Raw genomic sequence first — 21,748 nt, 5'->3', positions numbered from 1 at the left:
AAACCCACGCACAAAACATCCCTAACGCATTGCCGTTCTCCTTGCACGTGACTTTAAAATAACACGCCATTGCAAGGTACCACCGATTGTACATATTTACAGTTCAGCTACGGGACTGACATCTCTACCACCGACAATACACCCAACACGGACACGTCCACCTACGTGCCCTGTTGGTAAACGAAACTTCGAGGGCTTGGCAAAGCTGCATATAAGTAAGTGCACCACGTACCACGCTGCACTCTCACGGTATTAGCTGTGACATCACACATTTGACATACACACTGACAATCCTGCCACTGTTACGGTGGTGCTTCCTTCGTGCATGTTAATACAGTCGGTGCATAACCACCCAGCATGGGACTGCCAATAATTATTTCACATTTGACATACACACTGACAATCCTGCCACTGTTATTACGGCGGTGCTTAACCACGCAGCATGGGACTGCCAATAATTATTTCACATTTAACAAAGGCATTAGAATGGACGACCGGGTTTACCGACGGGGTGTGTAGAAGATGCCTCTCCTCTCGCTCACTCTCTCTCCCTAGCTCCCCCTTCTCTCTCTCTCTCTCTCTCTCTCTCTCTCTCTCTCTCTCTCTCTCTCTCTCTCCTCTCGCTCACTCTCTCTCCCTAGCTCCCCCTTCTCTCTCGCTCTCTCTCTCTCTCTCTGTCTCTCGTCTCTATCTCTAGATCATTGTCGACAATACTAATACAATCCGTAACTAACATACGACTGCTCCCCTATCACATTCTGACTAGCTATATCACACAACTATTGGGAATGTTCGAATGGTGAATCAATAAACTTGGTGCGTGCTTACACGTGTGCTTCCAAATTGCAGCGCTTCAAACCAAATGCCATAACGTAAAAAGTAACATACACGTCGAAGGCGTCTACGTCCGATAGGTTTGTTTGCTGATGGACGACAAAATAGAAGCTGAAATCAAAGTAGAGTAGCAATCAATCATCCTTCCTACCCCATGGGAGTATACTGCTTGTTTCTCATTATTCCTGTAATTAGCACAAGATGCTACAGCGATTCGGCTAAATGTGAAAACAACAGCAAGCTGTTACCTTGTCTGTACTCGGCCCTCATCCACACCCGTTCTGTCCAAGCTGGCATCAGCCGGTTGTGGCTTATTCGCAAAGTATTTACAATTTTAGACACATGCAGCATTATTAACTGATGATAGCTGCTGGTGCCAGCAAAACCAAAGGAAGAGCTTGCTACGATGCAGTGCATGTTAGGTGCATGCTAGTTAGGTTGGAGACTTCCCACACTGCAGTTAACCGAGTTTTGAAATGGAACGAAGATAGAAATAAATAAACACACTCGACATTGTTATGCAAGGCCATAGTTACCGGTCTGACAACCCGTCTGCACGGAACACACGCGATTCCCCTACACGATAACCAACGCACGCACAGACACGAAACAGATAACCGTGCGCTTATGTCTGAGAAATTTAGTGTACTGTTACTAAGATGGGGGAATTTATTAAATGCTGCTATACATCATCACCTGCTGCACTTTGAAAGGAGGCTGAACTCTCTACTCTTTGTACTAGAATACAAGCAGATGCACGTGCTGGTGAACTCGTGGGAAGGCGCAGCGGTCTTCCAGCCAATCGTACCTCAGCTGCTGACGACCGACCGATCGCTGCCATTATTCTCATTGTTACCGCGATTTAATGTAATTGTAATTTGTAATTGTAAGTTACACGTCCCCGTGATGCACGCGCTTCACGCTGTCTCGCTCGTGTCCGGCTGCACCTCAGCTGCTGTTGACTGAGTGGCTGCGGCTGTTGTTGTTGCTAGTGCCGCCGTGTAGGAGCAGAATGCTGCTGTAGATCTTGATCGCTGGCCCGAGCCGCACGTTGAGTATCTTGACGATGTCAGCCTGCGCCAGCAGCAGCAGCGCCTCCCCGTCAATTTGCTGCGGAAACGACGAAGCAAACGTGACGTCATGCTATCGACTCGTATATCGCGATATCGATAATTGCTTAGTCGCATTAGAAGCACACAACGTCAGAGGAACCTTCAAAATTCATATGGTTCTATATATTATTTATTTTTTACGTTTCATAAAACGTTTGGTATTTGAGGCCACGCAACCGCTCCTTAAATGCTGAATTTCGCAGGAACAAATCAGACCTTCAAGGCTGTTCACACTAGGTACCCTAGAGTCACCCAACTTCAAAAATCAATTCGATATTAGTAAGCACACTTAGCCGCTCGTCACTTGCTCGTACCTCTTCCTTGAACATGAGAGCGTGCTGCTCGCAGCCAGGCAGACGCCTGATGAACCTGACGACATCATCGACCGACCAGCCAGCGACCTCGCGCACCTCACACTCGTTGACGGCCGGCAGCAACTTAGAGTGGTTCTCCCAGCCTAGCGGGAGGTCCTGCGGGAAGAAACGATCCCTGAATGAAACCCTAGGAAAAAACGATCCCTGAAGGAACCCCAGGAAGAAACGATCCCTGCAAGAACCCCAGGAAGAAACGATCCCTGAAGGAACCCCAGGAAGAAACGTTCCCTGAAGGAACCCCAGGAAGGAACGATCCCTGAAGGAACCCCAGGAATAAACGATCCCTGAAGGAACCCCAGGAAGAAACGATCCCTGAAGGAACCCCAGGAAGAAACCCCAGGAAGGAACGATCCCTGAAGGAACCTCAGGAATAAACGATCACTGAAGGAACACCAGGAAAAAACGATCCCTGAAGGAACACCAGAAAGAAACGATCCCTGAAGGAACACCAGGAAGAAACGATTCCTGAAGGAACACCAGGAATAAATGATCCCTGAAGAAACCCCAGGAAGAAACGATCCCTGAAGGAACCCCAGGAAGAAACGATCCCTGAAGGAACACCAGGAAGAAACGATGCCGGAAGGATCCCCAGGAAGAAACGATCCCTGAAGGAACACCAGGAAGAAACGATCCCTGAAGGATCCCCAGGAAGAAACTATCCCTGAAGAAACCCCAGGAAAGAACGATCACTAAAGGAACCCCAGGAATAAACGATCACTGAAGGAACACCAGGAAGAACGATCCCTGAAAGAAACCCAGGAATAAACAATCCCTGAAGGATCCCTGAAGGAACCCCAGGAAGGAACAATCCCTGAAGGAACACCAGGAAGAAACGATCCCTGAAGGAACACCAGAAAGAAACGATCCCTGAAGGAACACCAGGAAGAAACGATCCCTGAAGGAACCCCAGGAAGAAACGATCCCTGACGGAACCCCAGGAAAGAACAACCTGCGGGGGGGGGGGAATGAGACACACTCAAAGAAACTATCAGCTCGTTCGTCGCGCATTCGCCACGTGATTCTCGAATCGTGCTAAGAACCGTTATTTGTTTCTCGCATCGGGCTCCGAACCGCGATAATATCATGCAGATTTAGGAAGAAAGTATATCTCACACATTATATATAGCATTGTAATTGTACTGTATCCGTCAGAAATTTTATCATTTTAATTACTCGACACTATTGCTTTTATCAGATTTTTTCTCCGTGAGAAAAACTGTCGTCAGTACATGTATTTGTATCTGAATTCATGCAATAAAGATTTAATAATAATCATAATACCTCGTTAGTTTGGTTAATGGGAGGCAAGAAGACAGAGTGATGTAATAATCTCTCTAACTCAGTCTGCTCATCATCTTTTGGCTCACTAGGTGGCGTTGTTGACTTCTGCTCGCGCTTTACACGCCTCAGTAGTAGCAGATGCCGTCGTCTGAAAAGTCACAAATTGCTGTAACCTCGTAACCTCGTAAATAATAGTCTTCAAAGTCTAAGGGACTATATCGAAGGCGAAAAGAGATAAAGTTGCTCAAATAGACAGATCAACACTGCGGATGGCATTAGAAAAAGCCTCAAATTTGCAATTCAATAAAAAGGAAGGGAGAGTCACAATAGGGAATGACAGAACCAAAGAAACTAAACTTAGGGATCCTGAGAAGATGGCACATGTTGAAAGCAATGATCACATTCAAATGATTGAGTGCAACGAACAGGCTTTATCAAGCAAAAGGGAATGCCAATCAAGCAAGAGGGAATGCAAAGAGGGTATCATGATGATTTCAGAGGTTCCAAGCATCTGTGCATGTTGATAGGCCAGCGTTTGTACACGTGCATAATTCAGAAGCTGTTGATCGATAAATAGGTTCGACTTACACTGCTAAAAAATCTTCTGCGACTGTTTTCAACATTAAAGATAACAATTCGCAACATAGACGCAAACACGGATTATACCTGCTAATAAAGTTTAACTCAGTTAGATCCAAATTAAGTTAAAAATAACTTACACTGACGAAATTCCTGAGGAAGTCTATCAGAGAGATGGACGAAAATTTCGTCAGTGTAAGTTAATTTTAACTTAATTTGGATCTAACTGAGATCAACTTTATTAGCATGTGAACTATAGAGATCCGATGAAATTATTCAATCACAGGTTATACCGTCTCCTGCCTGGTCTTCCACGCTTCCCAGTCAGAGAGTCAGTCAACATGTTGACGTCTTCGGTCATCTCGTTGTTGACCTGTGCTTGCTGTTGCGCGAGTGGACAGCCAGAGAGCTTGTGATGTGTGGTCCACTTGCCCGTTATATGGCCTGAACCATCACAGTCTGGATACGGGCATTTTCCGCTAACACGACAGAAGCCAGAGGTGTGGATGTTATTGCGAAAGACCCTATACTGGTATCGCTGCATAGAACACATTACACGAAACGAACAAAAACACTTGAAATTTGCACACAAAAATAAATAACTTAACATTCTGTGACAACTTTAGCTATGTAGACAATCTTCTTGACACAATTTTCAACATGTCAGACGTGTGTATAGCACCTCTACTTCTCTATGAATTATGTTTCCTGACAGGTCCACCTGTCTATCTGTCACACTTTTGGCATTTGCTTTCAGTGACCCAGTAAACAGTGGCAGTGACCCAGTGACAGTGAGAGTGAGAGTGAACAGTGTGACCCATTGACTCTATGTACAGGATCGACTGATGAAAGCTCGGCGACTTACACCTCATTGAGCTGTGCGCTTCTCCTATTCCTTCCCATAATTTATACGGAATACAGAAACCTCGGCTACTTACACCTCCATTGAGCTGTGCGCTTCTCCTATTCCTTCCTGGAATTTATATGGAATACGGAAACCTCGGCTACTTACACCTCCATCGAGCTGTACGCTTCTCCTATTCCTTCCCGGAATTTATACGGAATTTATACGGACTACAGAAACCTCGGCTACTTACACCTCCATTGAGCTGTGCGCTTCTCCTATTCCTTCCCGGAATTTATACGAAATTTATACAGAATACGGAAACCTCGGCTACTTACATCTCCATTGAGCTGTGAGCTTCTCCTATTCCTTCCCGGAATTTACACAGAATTTATACAGAATACGGAAACCTCGGCTACTTACATCTCCATTGAGCTGTGCGCTTCTCCAGCCTTGCTGTCGGCAACCGAGTCTCGCGTCGGACCCATCCTGTCCAGCAGTCCGAGACCAATGCTCATCTTGTTCATGTTGAGTTCCGAGTAGGGGCAGCCGAACGCGCTGTGGTGGCCCGTGTACTTGGCACCCTTGATGTGACCGATGCCCTTGCATCCGGGCGTCGGGCATCCGGAATTCTGGCCATTCTCGACGAGGTCAAGCGGAGCTGAGCGACAGGGAGAGAGAGCCGGAATGTAAGAGGAAATCCCGGAAGGCAACGAGGAACTTCCTTTGTGAGTATGTCATGTGTGTACGTATGTAGTTTGATCGGCACTGAAGGCCTAATATTTATATATCTATATGTAAATATATAATATATAAGCACACACATGCACGCACACACGTATATAATGGTACACAAGAATGAAAATAACATCCCGACAGAAAGAATACAAATGCAACTGAACACGTAACGCTCACAGTGACACATCTGGCTTAGCACTACAGTGAAGCATAAAGGTCTACGAGCTGGACGTATAGAGAAAAAATTTACAACAATTTACAAATTTTAAGACATCTGTTGTGGAGCACAGACACCAGGCCAGACAGCAGTGAGGGATGCTACTCCGAGGGGGGGGCAGGGGCGGATCCAGAGGGTTTGGGTGACCAGTTTCCATAGTTCTAGTCACAGCTAGGGGGGTCCGGGGGCATGCCCCCCGGTAATTTTTAAAAAATTAGGCTATATTTGGTGCATTCTGGTGAATTTTGATGGTCAATTCTGAAGATACCCAGCCTGTGACCGGTTTCTGGAAACCGGTGCAAACCGGCCTAAATCCGCGCCTGGGGGGGGGGGGGACTTGTGTGCATACACTCACTGATCGGTGGCGTAATCGTGTGGCCAGTCTTGGTGCACCAGCCGGCCGGGTGTATGTCCGGGCAGTCGTCGTCGATCCAGTAGTCGTACACCTCGCTCCAGCCATCAAAGTGCAGCTTGAGCATGTGATCGGTCGTCATGGCGATCGTCGCGACGCGCACGAGCACGGGGTTACGCGGATCGACTGCCTCCAGCTTCATGCCGATCCGGAAACCGTGCGGCGAATGCTGCGAGCGAGGTAACATAATCACATAATACATATATAATCTATATGCACATATATATACGTATTATATACGTGTATACATAATATACACCGTCATAATGATCGCTACAATTTTTTGAGAAAAAATCGAGAAAAAATCGAGAAAGTAATCATTTGAGAAAACTACAGGGTAAAATATAAAAGGGTGAATTATAATGCGGTTAAATTGCGGCATTCGAGTTCCTTTTTTTCCATTTTAGTCGATGATCTGGAAACGGTTGGGCAGATACTGCAAGCGAGTGAGCATAACCAAGTCTACGTGCAATACACTACATACAAATTCGTTACATTTCTTTCGGCCACAAAATGTTAACTATGGAAATATACATCGGGTGAATTACAACAAAAGAAAATTGCTGCATTCTCGTCCGCAGTCTGCCACTCTGTCGACAAACTTGACACCTAATGTCAAGCGTTATATGCCACGTTACTTATCCCCAGTGAATCGACGCATGTTCACTTCGCTTCAGACTCAGACTAGCTCACTTCACTGAGGCCACAAGAAAACAGTGTATTATGACAGGTATTCGCCTGCGAGTCAGTACCTGCTTGAAAGCCCTTGCCGGAGCCGTTATGGAATTGCTCTGCTTCAAATACTTCTCCCACGTGAAATTCTCTATATCATCGCAGTCTGAAACGATTCAACGATTTCCTTCAGGGGAGCCTGACGTTTGATACGCATCATTCGCCATTCATCAGGATTTGATGAGTTTCACGTTACACACATGACATCCCACAAACACGTCAATATTACCCAGCGGGTTTTTGAACGGATAAAACAATTATCGAACAATGGTAGCTGTACTAATGAGTAAAACTGACACAGACTAGTAAAAATGGGTGAACATGCTAACATGAACTGACCGTTTGGCGGTGATAGCACGCGGCTATTCTCCTGGCACCAGCCTACGGGATGGACGTAAGGCGACGAAGCATCTGCCCAGTAGTCATAGCAATCCTCCCATCCGTCGAAATGGATGAGAAAGCGATTATCGAGCACGTTTGCTACCGTGGCAACGCAGGTAAGCGCCGTATTCTTCTTGTCGACTGCCTCGAGTTTTGAGCCGATGCGAAAGCCGTGTGGTATTACAGACTGTTGATGAATAAAAGAGCTTGCGGTGAGTGCGGTAGATATAACAAGACACTTGCAGTACTGACACTGAAGGATGTAACAAATGACTGTAGCAGTAAAGATTATAGAGTAACACAAATTCACTCTCCAGTATCATTATTCTAAGATTTCAGTTTAAAAAGATTACCGTGTTATGTTTGACGCTGAATAGATGCCTTGGAGCAGAGGATGCTTTGATGGACTTCATATAACAGGACCAGTTGAAGGTCTCACTTACGTATCCTGGTCAGAAATAGGAGGTTAATGTATAGGATACACGTACATATTTTAATGCGAATGCACCTACCAAATGTTTGATAGAAATGCCTCTATTCTTTTTTTCTCGAGCAGCATATTGTAATACCTTTTGGTGGAGACAGATTGTGACCATTCTTTTCACAAAAGCCCACAGGAAAGACGTCAGGAGAGTCTGCATTTACCCAGAAGTCATAGCACTCCGAGTAGCCATCAAAATGCAGCCTGAATCTATACCTGAGGTACGAAAAAAACACCACCATGATGACCATGTGCACAGCTACAAATATGTGTATTTACATAAATGTTAAAATGCTATATATAAGTTAGCTCTACACTACTGGAAAAAAGGACACAAAGTAAACTTCCATGGTTAGATTGGCAGTGCCCATAAAATGTATATTTTTTCAAAAACACTATAACTAATTTCCCAGTAACTGTTGAAGGGAAAGCTTTAAGTACTCGCAGCTACACACATATATTTGCACATGAGTAGCGATTTATCCAGAGGAAACTGCAGTTATGCTGAGGCAGCACAGGACGGCAGACTTTGACACGTACCCTCTAACCTCTGACACACTGACCACACAGAATAGCGACTGATGCTGAGGATCTATGGCTTCCAGTCGCATACCTAACCTGAAGCCATTCTTGTTCGTAGGAAATCCTTGATTCTAGAAACAGAGAAAACGAAGACTTTGCCACCAAAAGTATCACAAATACAAACAAACATGAACAAACAAACTTCCTCGCACAGTTCCATAGATACACACATGCCTGTTTCTTTCACCCCTATCTATCACACACGTGCATACACTCTTACACAGGCACATACAACACTCATACACATGCACGACTCATGCATGTACACACTCACGCAGGCACGCACGCACGCACACACACAAACAAACGCATACACATACATCGCAAATCCTCCCGACTGATCCACGTCAGAAATCCTAGTTGAGTGCAATCAATGGAGGGAAAGCCACAACAGACTCTACGTTCACACTAACAACTACGACGCGGCAGCACAACTCAGCGGATGCGATGGCGGCACTGACAGTGCCAAGCCAAGACCTGACCCCCCCTCTACCTCGCGAAACAGCTTCACTGGTGCAGCCACAGCCTTCTCCTCATCCAGGTACTTGCTCCAGAAGAGACTCTTCGTCTTCTTGCCCAACCTGCGGACGCCTGTGGATTCCGAACCCGCGCTGCGGTCCGATTCCGCTCCGAGATCCAGAGAGTCCGACTTGGGTACCTTGATTATCATTTTCAGGTCCCTGCTGTCCTTGACCTGGAAATCCTGAAGATAGATTAGAATCTTACCAGGGCAACAGCAACTTGTGCAGAGCTGGCGAGTCATCCGTGCGTGGGTGCCACGCCTAATGCATCGCTAGTTTTTACTGGTTTCCTGCTCATATCCTTAAATTACAGTGAGGACAAGAAAAGCAGCTAGAACAACAACGTTCAGTTGGCTGTCAGAAAGACTCGTGTTGCCACGTCAAACATAAACAAACTTTGGAAAGACTAATTGATAAAATTTAATAAATAAATTATTTTTGGCACCAAAAACTACAAACTCATACACATTCACATGTTCACATATACAATGTATAACAAAGGACTTGCATTGCTAAGATAGTTACTTGTGGTGCGTTTTTATGTTTAAATATATTGATTAAACATATAGTTATCTTGGCATGTATGACATCACTGGAGGAGTGAATTGCTCATCAGGCTAATATGGCCATTGTCTCTTTCCTGTCCCTAATTTCGATGATGAGCTATGGAGACAGAGCCAGTATAATGCTGCCAACTTCAAGCAGATGCATGCCGTGCATGGAGGCATCCCAAGACTCCAGTCAAGACTGTGCGTGACGAAGAAACGATGCACGACTCACACGCTTTGAGAACGCGTTTCCCCCCTTATGTCGACTCTGGCTGAAATGGCCTACGTGTTCCACGTACCTTTCCTCCGTAATCCATCGACTTCTTCTTTCGTTTCCGTGCGGCTGCTTCGGACTGCGATCTTTTCGCCGCTGCAGATTGGGGATCCTCATCGTTTTTACTGGGAAAAAACGAATGCTGCCAATCATCCATCGACATCCAAAACGACAAGAACTGATACGGTAATACCTGTGTCATCGACACCCGTCTTAGCATTTTAAAAAGGACAAAAAAGTGACACTCTTAGCATTTCTCTTCGACTGGCCCTTATATGCAGGTTTGACCGTACCGGTGAAAAAGTTTTTTTTAAAACCACGGCGGCAATTATTTTAATTTTTACATTCCTATAGAATTTTTTTTCAACTTACAGCAGATTCAATGTTACAAGTTTAACAGAAAACCACAGTCATTATTTTAATTCGTACATTCCCATAGATTTTTTCCCCGCCTTACAACCGATTTAATGTTACAAGCCAAAGAAAAATGCCCCTTTGCTGTGGGTGGGTGCGTGCACACCGCGTACCTGGGCCGGTGCACGTATTTGATGGCGTAGGCGCCAACACACGACATGCTGCAGAAGCGACCAGACTTGCAGAAGTCACTGCGCAGGCCGTACACGCCGCAGTTCTCACAGCAGCAGATCTCGCCCGTGCTGGTCGCCAGCTCAAGGTCAAAGCCCTACAAGAGGAACAACAGCATGAATGCACACACGCGCTAACACGGTGTGTTCGTGAATGACGACGTCGCTACCACAGCTGAGAAAGCAGACGCCGTGACCACAGACGAGATTGCAGGCGTTGGAATCACGGATACAAACACAGATGTTGGGATGGTATGCATGAATGCAAATGTGGTATTAAAATCGATTCCTTAAATTGGTGTTTAATCAGAAATTAATTAAATTGATTTCAAAATTTTAACAGTGAAAGGAAACATTAGGCTAACCTCTGCTTTTCGTGATTTTTCTTTTCCAGTAGACTTGTTGGACTCGGACTTCAGTGGTTTGTTTGTAGTTTTCTTTACAGAATGCTCTGTGGGTTGTATCGGCTTGTCACTCTCTGCTGTGTGAGCAGTTTCAGCTAACCAAACAGCAGCAATTCATGATCACCAACATCAGTATTCCACCCCGTCAACAGCCACAAGATTATTTCAATTCGAAAAACGTTTGAATGAATAATATAAACGAAATTGTTGCATTGCAGAGCACAAAATGACAAATTCTATCCACAATATATATATGATAATGATGTGGCAGCAAACACTAGTTTGTAGCTATATACGTTAATGTATTCAGTGAGGACGGCCCTTGCATCACCATGCCCACCTGTAAAGGGTATGATACCTACTAACGCAGATGGGGTCGTTGTCGTATCAGGTACTACAGATATGTACCCGAGGTAGTTTTAGGTTGTTTAGTATTATGTTTATATTTTTATATGAGGCATGTTTAGGGTTAGGGTTATAGGTTTAGGGTTAGGGTTAGGGTTAGGGTTAGCTAGGGTACACTTCTGTAGTACAAGTCTGGAACACTTTGTGTATACATATATATGTACCTCGGGTACATATCTGTAGTACCTGATACGACAACCCCTTGAGCCCTACTAACGTGTAATAACACTGTATAACACACTTGTTGAAGTAATTACCTCCAGTTATCATTTCTGTTTTGATTTCCTCTTCCTCCTTCTTATCACCTGATGCACTTTCAATGGTCGTTTCTGTGTTATTGGTAGAGGCTGTCTTCTCTTCCGTGTCCATGATCATTTCCATAATGCCAAACTCGTTTAAACAAAACTGTAATAAAACACATGCACGTAAGCAAATTTTGCACAAATTAGTCGCAAGGTACGTACTTTGCAACAAAAAATTCAAGGCGTCAACATACCTTCAGGTTGCTGCCTGGAAGTGTTGCAATACCATCTTTCCAGTCCATGGCACCCACTACATCGAAGTCTCCACCGCCACCACCACCGCCGCCGCCAGCACCAGTGCTGCCACCTGTGTTCTGTGGCTCAGAGCTTTTACTACCAAGATCTTTTACTGCAGAATCGGCAAGATCTTTCCTAGATGTATTTGTAGAGGTAGAAGTAGTTGTTTCGGCTTTGGGTGTCACCACTCCCGTTGAGACCTACATTCAAACCGCAAGTTTACCATCTCGATCTAGCAAAACTACACGAAATGCATCTGGCAATCAGCAGTACCTTACAAAACAAACTTATCAGTAACATCCAAAAGTTTACTCCAAATAACTTTATCTGACAAACAGTTACAGGAAAATAAAGTTAATCTGAGTTAGATCCATAACTTAACTCAGATTAACTTTATTTTCCTGTGAACCATAGAGATCCAATGAAATCTTTTAATCACTGACAAACAGTTAGTTACACACGAGTAAGGTGTTCAAGGACCACAATGTAAATAGGTATGCTAGTCGTGCTTTTTGTGTATATATCCTTGGTAGTTCAATTTTATGAATTCAGAATAATTTTATTGTAAAAAAAAAAAAAGCCTAAATAAATAAATATAAAAAAATGTAAAAAATAAGACCACCTCTGTCACCTGTGTCACTGTCAGTTTTGATTCAATGCTTCCTGTTCTGGTCACCATCTCTATAGGCTGTAGTGGTGGTGGCTCCGACTTCGACTTTGGAACAGCTGCAGATGGTGGTGGTCCACCACTGATGATCTGCAAATACACAAGCCATACCTCTCACTGTTGTGTCCATGTTTCAGCACTTATAATAACCGAGCTTGCAAAGCCAGTTACCGAAACAAGCCCTGCTACGGCAAAGCAAATTCTGATTGGTCGAAATACGACCAAATTAGGTCAACCGTTTATTGCATCCAGCAGTTTGCCAAGTCGTGCAAACACGCCATGCACCTTTGCGTCAATCGAATCCAGAACCCACTATTAATTAACTCGATTCACTACTGCCAAATAACATCGGTTATATTTTCTCAGGAAGGAAGAACTTAACATAGATCGGCCCACACTTACGTTCACCGTTCCCGGCCTTTGGGCAATCTGCATGGCTACTGTAGACACTGCACATGCCGTGCTTGTGGCGGCTGTTACCGGGACCCCGGGAGAGATCCTGCGTGGGATAGTCGCCCTGGCAACAAAGCAAAACTTGATAGCCGAAAAACTTTGCGAGCGGAAAACATCGGCCATCTAATACAAACAGTTGTAAATTACCATATGAAACTCTCTTCATGTTATGCATAATAGGAGGGGAATAATCGGAGAAATTACAAAGGAATTGTATGTCTGGAGAACTCGAGAATAGAAAGGTTATGGAATGAATAGAAATCAGATCTTGGGAACAGGGATGAAGGTTAGGGAATGATTGGAGATCTGGAGATCTTGAGAATAGGGAGACTACAGACATGACAGAATGATTGAAAATCAGATCTTGGGAACAGGGTTGAAGGTTCGGGAATGAATGAAGCTCTGGACATTTTGATAATAGGAAAGGGTTTACAGAACAGTTAGAGACCTAGAAATCTTGAGGATAGGAAGGTTACTGAATGATAAGAAATCTGGAGATCTCCAGGAAAGGAAGGTTACTTAATGATTGGAAATCTGGACACCTTCAGATTACAGACGAAGGTTATTAAACAATAGGAGATCTGTAAATCTGAAAGATGGAATGGAATAAAGTGGAACGGAATGATTGGACACCCGACGATCAGAATAAGAACCACGTGCAAGGTTGCGGAGCGATTCTACTCACAGTATGGACATCGCCTGCGGCCGGTGCATGTGCGCTGCTATCGGATGCGTGCCCGTCACAGGGAGCGGGTTCGCCGACCCCGTGTGCGCGGCGGGAGGCTGAGGCACGAGTCCAGCAGGGATGATGGGTGCGAGGGTGATGGGGCCGCACGGTCCCTGCTGCAGCACCATGCTGGTTACGGGCACCATGCTGGTTACGGGCACCGTGATCGCAGGTCCTCCGCTCATGTACGGCATCCGGCAGCCGCCCGGCGGCGGTATCACTGCACCACGAAACAGGCGTCTTCATCAGGCGCGCGCTCATTTCTACGTAAACAAGTGTCTTCGTGCTTCCACCCGCACGCACGCAAACAAGTGTCTTCATGCTTCCACCCGCACATACATAAACAAATGTCTCCAAGTGCATGCCCGCTTTTATGTGATAAAGTGTCTTCACGCCCCTTTTAGCTTTGATGTGAGCAAGTGCCGTACCGCTCCCGCCCGCTTCTACTTAAATAAGTGTCTTCATGCTCCTGCATGAGTTTACGTGCCCACGCAACACGGCATGTAAACAATTGACTGTTACCAGCACAGTATAAGGCTTTAGCAGGTAACTGCACTGAGAAGTGTCAGCAGTGATTCAAGGTTTGCAAATGAAACTGACAATGTGGACTTCTTCATTCGCATGTAGGCCGGGTAAACTTATAACAAAAGAGTTAATTTTTTTCTAACTACTCTTGTAGATATAGCTATACCTTTAAGTGGTACAAGACCAGTCGGTGTCAACTGGTTAGTTCTGAGCAGGAGCTGAGTTGTCCCTGCCACTGACACAGTAGAAGGCGCTCTAATGGCTCCACTCTGGTTTACCATTTGGGGACGAATCTCACCATTTGATATGGTCAGATTAATGGCACCACCTCCTGCACAGAATAAAATTGTAAGTCAATAAACTTACAAACAATAAGTTAGTTATAATATGTGGAATAGTTATATGTGTTAGAGGAAATCTTGTAGGTGTAATAGAAGTAGATAACACAAGAATAACCCAGCAATAAAATGCCACAAAATAGTGGTGCAATATACTGCATATCTCTCAAATATATGCTGACTCATTTCAACATGGCTTCAACACTTCAACACACAAGGTCAATGAACTACTTATAATGCAACCTGTACAGAGCAAGATCCATGAAGGTGGCTATGGAAAACCATTTCCTGCTAATATTTAATTCTGAACCGACAACAATTACAACTGCAAGTTAGGCACACAATGTTGCAAATCCTTTTTTGTGAGGCTATGTTGCAGTTCAGAATACATATAAACTTTCTTAAATTCAAAGGAAAACATGGTTTCCAAAACTCAATCACTAATTTACTGGTTATGTTGTCCACTTCAGCTCATAAGGTCTATGTCCCCCAGAGTAATATCGGAGGGTACCCTGGGTACGGTTCGATATATCGGAACGTACCCTAGCTGCATGGTAACTATCTGATATGGTTAGGGTTAGGGTTAGGGTCAGGGTTAAGGAGTAGACGTAGGCGACTCCCTAGACTCGTTAGTGGAGTAGGCGAGGTACGGTCCGGCATATTAGATAGTACCAGGGTACGTTCCGGTATATCGGACTGTACCCGTGCAGGATACTTTCCGACAGTACCCTGGGGGACATAGACCCTCTCAGCTATACCTAGATGTATGCTACCTCTGATACAAACACTCTCTCAGGCAAAAGAAAACACGGTCTGCAAAAACCAATCAATAGTTGTTCAACAAACTTAACACGGTAAGGAACAGAATAAATCACAGGCCCTTCAAACTTGCTTCTTGACAGTCGCGTATACCTACAATTAATATCCCACAGCAACTCTACCTATGTATAGACCTTCACCCCAGCACAGGTCTAGAGCTATAACTGCACAGATGTAGGCAGGGCTGCCAACTCTCACGCATTGACCGTGAGACTCATGCATTTTGACCAAATCTCACGCTCTCACGCTGATCTTACAATATCTCACGCACAGCAAAAAAATGCTGAGATATCTCACGCATGAATATCTATCTCTTCATGAATAAAACGCTGAAATATCTCACGCACAGCAAAAAAAATTTTACAATATCTGAAAACAGTCACTTTAGTATGCACCAAATTGCACAAATTGAAGTTATAAAATGCAAAATCTCTCTACCGTGGGAGGGGGGAAAACCCCCTCCCCCCTCGGTCGCTTTGCTCCCTCACATCTCACTCTCACCTATCACCCAATGTTGGCAGCCCTGTGTAGGCTACAGTTCAACTTACTTACCCAGAACGTTAGGGAAGGGTCCTCTTATGGCTACAGGTTCCCTAGTCACTGTCCTAGCCTTCTTGTTTGGCGGCGGAGCTGAGCCGCTGGCTGGTGATTGGTTCGGCGATGCCGTGCTCATTTTCAATAGCATTGGTCACTCCAATGACTGAAAATAATTTAGATAGAGACTGAACATACAAATCATACTATATATCCTATAACACCATGTTCACTTCAACCCAAGTACAGATTATTGAAAATATAAGCGCTAATGGGTCAATCGAATGTTTTGCCATTGATTCTGCCTCTTACGGTTATATTACTGCCCAGCGAAGAATATCATAAAAAGCATTAGACTCATTATGCTGGCGATAACTTTTTAGAAACTTGTCATTATATCAGGAGCTGCTAAGATTTTGATCTAAAAAGATTCGTCGATATTCTGAGTAATGGTATGTGATTATAATTATTATGTACAGTGCATCTAATATATGGATATATTATATTTATTCAATGTGTTAAGTTTAAGCAAAAAACAGGCAATCCCTTCTCATAACATGATGGTACAAACAGGTTCATAAGTAAGCCAGAGCGTGCTGCCACCTAGTGAGGGGCAAACAGCTACACTAAAATCAAGGGGAATTTAAATTGCAATAATCTGATATAAACCACGTGATTTAACCGGTTAAGCATGATCAATAGCCTAGGGTAGCTGAGAAAACAGTCATTACATTTCCATACAAATATCTGCTACTGCTTGCTAAAACACATTTGTTGCAATATATGGTCACCTGACATACCTCTATATTATTACCTCTATACGTTACCTAAATATTACTCGTCTCTCTGACGTACCTCTACATTACCTCTATATTGAGTTTTAGATAACTCCAAATGCTAAGCGAAACTATTTTGCCATCGATAGAGATCGATTCTTTCAAAGAAAAATGTTGGAAAACCTGTGAATGGCTATTTTACACAAACATTCACAGTATCAATGAACAATTATTAAGTTTTTAAACTAAATTTACTGTGCAGACCCATATTTGTGAATGTAAGAAACAGCAAAAGTGCAAATATAGGTAAAGATATATATTCTATACTTTATTATATGCGTAAAATATTTCAAGTTATCGGATTATTAGAGTACGTACTCGGTACTCGGAGAGTACATTATTGGCAATGTAATGTGAATTAATGAACAGGAAATTGTACTTGTTATAGAGCATATATAAATAAGCTCAAGCATTTGGCTCAACTCGATCTATCACTTATCTATATCATTAAAATTTTGAGAAATTATATGTTGTAATATAAATTTTACAAGTGCATGCAAGTATCTATAGTGCACATGCAGTGAAACCATTCTCGTTTGGTTACCATGTAATGATGTATACCACCCACACACATACACACATAATATAAGCCTATTATATATATAATATATATATATGTATATATACATATACATACTGTATGAATCAATTAAGTTTTTCGATTAACAAAATTATTCATGATTTAAGCTTAATTACCACTATTATATATGTGTGTATATATAGGTAAAAGTGTATTCACTCACATTTCTACGACGTGATTATGGGCTTTTAATAGTTTACTATTTACATGATCGCATTATGATGGCATTGATTGGGATATATATTTCAAATTTGAGTGATCACTTATTTACATCCCAGTTTCGATGGATTAATTTCGATATTACAAACCACTACCAATGTATTAAGCCCTTGATTAGGTTTAAAATTAGTTGTGATCAAACAACTACCCTTATGCTAATAACATACGTTAATGCTGGTTCTTTCTGTAGTTTTACATGGTGGTTCCTGTAACACAAGTACTATATACATGGGTGCCAGCCTGTACGGTGTACCCGTAACACAATGTCAAATGGCTGCCCATTTAATATTGGAAAACGCGCGAATAGCACCGGTGTCGAACTCTAACAAACAAAGAACCGTGGTTCGTTTTAACCATATAATATATGGTTTTAGGTTAAACACTTTGTATTAAACGAGTGGTTCTGATATTTTAGCCTATATCGCGGCATATAACGCGCTAAAACGTAAAATAATGTACAAAAAATATCTCTATACAACCTCGTAACGGAGCCTCGTTTTCGATAACGCCGCCATCAGGAAATTTTCGCACAAGGAAAACAAATATATCGCTTCCCACAGCACATTTACAAGGAGATCTCACAAAATATGAATAAGCCTATTCGACACAGAAAATATCAAGGATTATGATTAAATTATCGCTTACACGCGTAAAAATGTATTTGCTACGGAATAGATCACTTTCTCGCGCATACTAACGTGCAAGAGAACTAGTCAGAACTTTTGATCGCACGAGAACCAGTCATGAACTGTTTTCGACTTTCTCTCGCGCATACTGTACCTATTGCTTAACGGTTTGCATCAAAGTAAAGAACAATCATTGTTACGCTGATTTACGGTAAAAACTCTCAAACATAACGCTAACTTCATTCAAAAATTTGTGAAAAACAATAGCCAACTTACCTTCAACGACGCTCAATCGCCGTGAGCTTCGATAAGACTCATTTACATAAACGCAACCGCGCATGCGGCTGATACGATTACCGTCGACACCCCCAGACCTCAAATAATATGAATGATATTCCTTTTCTACTGTGACCTTTTCTATGAGCATAACGTTGCTGACTGTACTACATTTACTTATTGAAATGGAACAGTGTGATTTCGCTGGTTTAATTTCGAAGATGTGTTAAAAATCAACGTTTGTTATCTACAATCTACAAGAATATAATGTAAAAATAAAATCCGCTGATAACGCATATTTGGACATGTATAAGCCACCTTGCCGGTATAATTCGAGGATATTGATTAAGAATTGCATGCAGGATAACCCCCAAATTTCGCATACTCTGATTTTCTAATTGAATTCATTTGAAACCATGATTATTCACTAAATTACTGGCCATTGGAATAATTTATTTCAAGAAGAGATTTGAAATGTCACTGAAATTACGTTTATGTAGCCTAGCGTAGTTATGTAGTGTATGGCGAGCAAGCGAGAAAAATATTATATTTAATATGCGCCATAAGAGGCTAAAACGACTATAATAATTCCATAAAGAGGCACGATAAAATATTCATTAGTAACTTTTAACACTGTATATAACCATCATTATATCAGGCGTGTATAATATAGACGTTCTATATTATGTTTAGCCTGATTATATTATGGTCAATGGTCTTTACATTGTCACATCAAGCGCTTTCATCGTCATCGTCTTCATCGATGATGATGATGATGATGATGATGATGATGATGATGAGGAGGAGGAGGAGGAGGAGGAAGAGGAGGAGAAGGAGGAGGAAGAGGAGGAGAATGAGGAAGGGGGATGCTGCTGCTGCTGCTGCTACTGATGATGATTATGATGATAATGATCATGATCGTAATGATGACGGCGACGATGACGATGATGACGACGACGACGGCAACGATGACGACGATGACGACGACGACGGCGACGATGACGACGACGACAATAACAATTATGATGATGATAACGACGACGAGAACGATATCTATGTTTATTGTGATGGCTACAGTGCATCATGTTGTTATAAAAGAACGAGTGTATGACAATGAGCTATTATACTATATTGAATAATATCATATTATGCTTTATATTACTATTTATATTATTCGAAATATTTACTTATAACAGAGTAAACTATTGTTGTGAATTTCTTAACATTTTGGGGCATAAATGAATTAATAACTACATAAAAATATTACTAATAAATAACTCACAAATAAATTTTCTATAAAAAAATTTAAAAAAAAATAAATAGATAAAATGCCTCCCAAGGTAACTATAAAACTCGTTAAAACCCCAAGTTGCCCTAAAATAATATTAAAATTATATGCTGCGAATTTTGTTTATGTAGTAAATTTCGGCAGATATAGGCTGCACGTATAACTATAGACAGCTATATAATATATATAGTTACGATGTTTGCTTGACTCTGCAATATGACTATAAATTTCAATAAAAGCCAAACTCAGAAAACCAAAAGCCAAGTATAATCAACGATAATATATCATTTTGCTCATAACCGCTAAGATAACACTGAAACTAAGTGGGTGTACATTAAAAGTAATTATGAGTATGTGAGCGTATTTGAACACATGCACTACCGCGTTAGATAACATCAAGAGTAGATAATAGATCTCTATTATGTACTCTTGATAACATTGATAGAATCCTGAAAATTGCCAGTCAGCTAGCCCACCTCCCAGACTGTACGAGATATAAAAAAATGTCAGGAACTCGGTGCTTATTTATGTTTGCATACGCTGTATTTACTGTTGATTAGTTGGGACACAGCTAGCAATCAGTAAGCAGTGTCTTTTCGTGTGGAAAAATAAGAGAGACTGGTCTGCACCGCGTGTGCGTCTGTGCATGGGTGCGTACGTGTCTACGTACGCACGAACGCCAGTGTGTTCGGGAGTATATGTGCGTATACACGTGAGCGTTCGCGTGATCGTACCTGCGCGAACTGCGTGCGTGTTTGAGCGTGAGTGCGTGCGCGCGTGAGTTCGTACGCGCGTGAGTGCGCGCGTAAGTTTGTGTGGTTGCATGATGCATGTGTGCATGTATGCATCAGAATTACAAATGGCGGGGTGAGGCGCATGAGATTACGCATTCATCAGCCGATCATCTTCACGTCTCGGACAGGCTTAATAGTGCATCGCTTCACTTTTCCCCTTTACGCGATTATAATTTGAGCGATAAAATTGCGTCTATTGTGGTTGTCGATTGCATTTTAACAAGAGTAGATAATAACATCTAATTGATTGATAAACTTGATTTTAAGCCGCATTCATGGCAAATCAGAGCCCAGGACGTGGCCTATCTAGGCATTTGCACGCGCACTTATCACCACTACATGTTGCCTCGAAACGGCCTGATAATGAACTTTGACTGCATCCGCTTACATTGTCAACAACTCAAATATAGTAGGGCTTATTATCAAAACATATATATTACTCTAAAACATTGCTCTCGCAAACACAGAACATCGTTAAGTTATGTTTCACTTTATTTATTCTAGCATTCCATTAAAAAAATACGAAATTGGCAAGCCCATAAGGTATTGGGATTAACATATATATGTGAATATTAAACAAACATTACTGATACTGCAAAAATGATGTGTTCATATGATTGATATGATTGATACGTTGATATCCTCATATGAGATTTTCTGGTACTATATATTTTGTTCCGACTGAATACTACAAACCCGGTTTACAAACCGTATACGAGCTATAGAAATGGTCTCTTCGCATTTAAATTTAAATAGGAGTTGTTGCGTTTTGTGCCCGTTTAGGAGGCTAAACCTCACGACGAGGCATAATTGAGGGGGTAACAAATAACAGAATCGCTCGTACTCGATCTTTGCGTGTTTGCCGCGGTAAGAAAGAGGAAAATTACCAATTTTTGGCAAACGATGTGCCAGGCACGGCTCACCAGTCGTAGTTTAAAATTACCAGCGCTTGTTATACAGTAAAGACAGGGCAAACAATGTACTATGGGAGTAAAAGTCGATAAACGATCGGTGTGTAGGCCGTGCTCATGTATCTAATGTATTCATGCGCTGGCCGCCGTTGACATACACCGATACACGCACATGGTTTCGAGCTCTGTACGCGCAGCTATATATATATATATACATATATATATATATATACATATATATATATATATAAAAACAGAAGTCAAGGTATAGAATAAGGGTGTTTAAAGTTTAATTGACGAGCTTTCGACATTA

General features: G+C 42.4%; 1 protein-coding gene across 4 annotated transcripts; it reads right to left on the bottom strand.

The window, feature by feature from the left end:
* Window positions 1-608: 608 nt before the first annotated feature.
* Window positions 609-18,498, bottom strand: LOC106805070 (lethal(3)malignant brain tumor-like protein 3). 4 transcript variants are annotated; one of them, XM_014806547.1, is made up of 23 exons: window positions 18,443-18,498; window positions 15,924-16,071; window positions 14,381-14,545; window positions 13,648-13,909; window positions 12,912-13,026; window positions 12,465-12,599; window positions 11,800-12,042; window positions 11,561-11,708; window positions 10,860-10,993; window positions 10,438-10,592; window positions 9,936-10,035; window positions 9,061-9,270; window positions 8,526-8,638; window positions 8,074-8,201; window positions 7,858-7,952; window positions 7,463-7,691; window positions 7,144-7,229; window positions 6,335-6,560; window positions 5,448-5,685; window positions 4,474-4,659; window positions 3,602-3,749; window positions 2,261-2,416; window positions 609-1,944 (listed from the first exon to the last, which is right to left on the bottom strand). In XM_014806547.1, the coding sequence occupies exons 2-23, from the start codon at window positions 16,054-16,056 to the stop codon at window positions 1,783-1,785; spliced, it is 3,567 nt and encodes a 1,188-aa protein (XP_014662033.1). In that variant the 5' UTR covers window positions 16,057-16,071; window positions 18,443-18,498; the 3' UTR covers window positions 609-1,782. The 4 variants fall into 4 exon arrangements, with proteins under 4 accessions (XP_014662033.1, XP_014662036.1, XP_014662035.1 ...); XM_014806550.1 differs by having other exon boundaries at window positions 9,061-9,261; XM_014806549.1 differs by having other exon boundaries at window positions 12,474-12,599.
* Between the last annotated feature and the right edge of the window lie 3,250 nt (window positions 18,499-21,748).

This window comes from Priapulus caudatus, unplaced genomic scaffold (assembly GCF_000485595.1).
Source record: "Priapulus caudatus unplaced genomic scaffold, Priapulus_caudatus-5.0.1 Scaffold98, whole genome shotgun sequence".
Taxonomy (NCBI): Eukaryota; Metazoa; Priapulida; class Priapulimorpha; order Priapulimorphida; family Priapulidae; genus Priapulus; species Priapulus caudatus.
The sequence above is the reverse complement of the archived record's forward strand: the minus strand, read 5'-3'. Positions and strand labels throughout refer to the sequence as shown.

Bases quoted from the DNA above. Each gene is read 5' to 3' on its own strand.
- LOC106805070 (XM_014806547.1), bottom strand. From the start codon at position 16,056: ATGCTATTGAAAATGAGCACGGCATCGCCGAACCAATCACCAGCCAGC. The intron at 11,709-11,799 runs GTATGTTGACGC...GTTTTATTACAG, and splicing joins TTCCAGGCAGCAACCTGAAG to TTTTGTTTAAACGAGTTTGG. The intron at 4,660-5,447 runs GTAAGTAGCCGA...CTGTCGTGTTAG, and splicing joins GCGCACAGCTCAATGGAGAT to CGGAAAATGCCCGTATCCAG.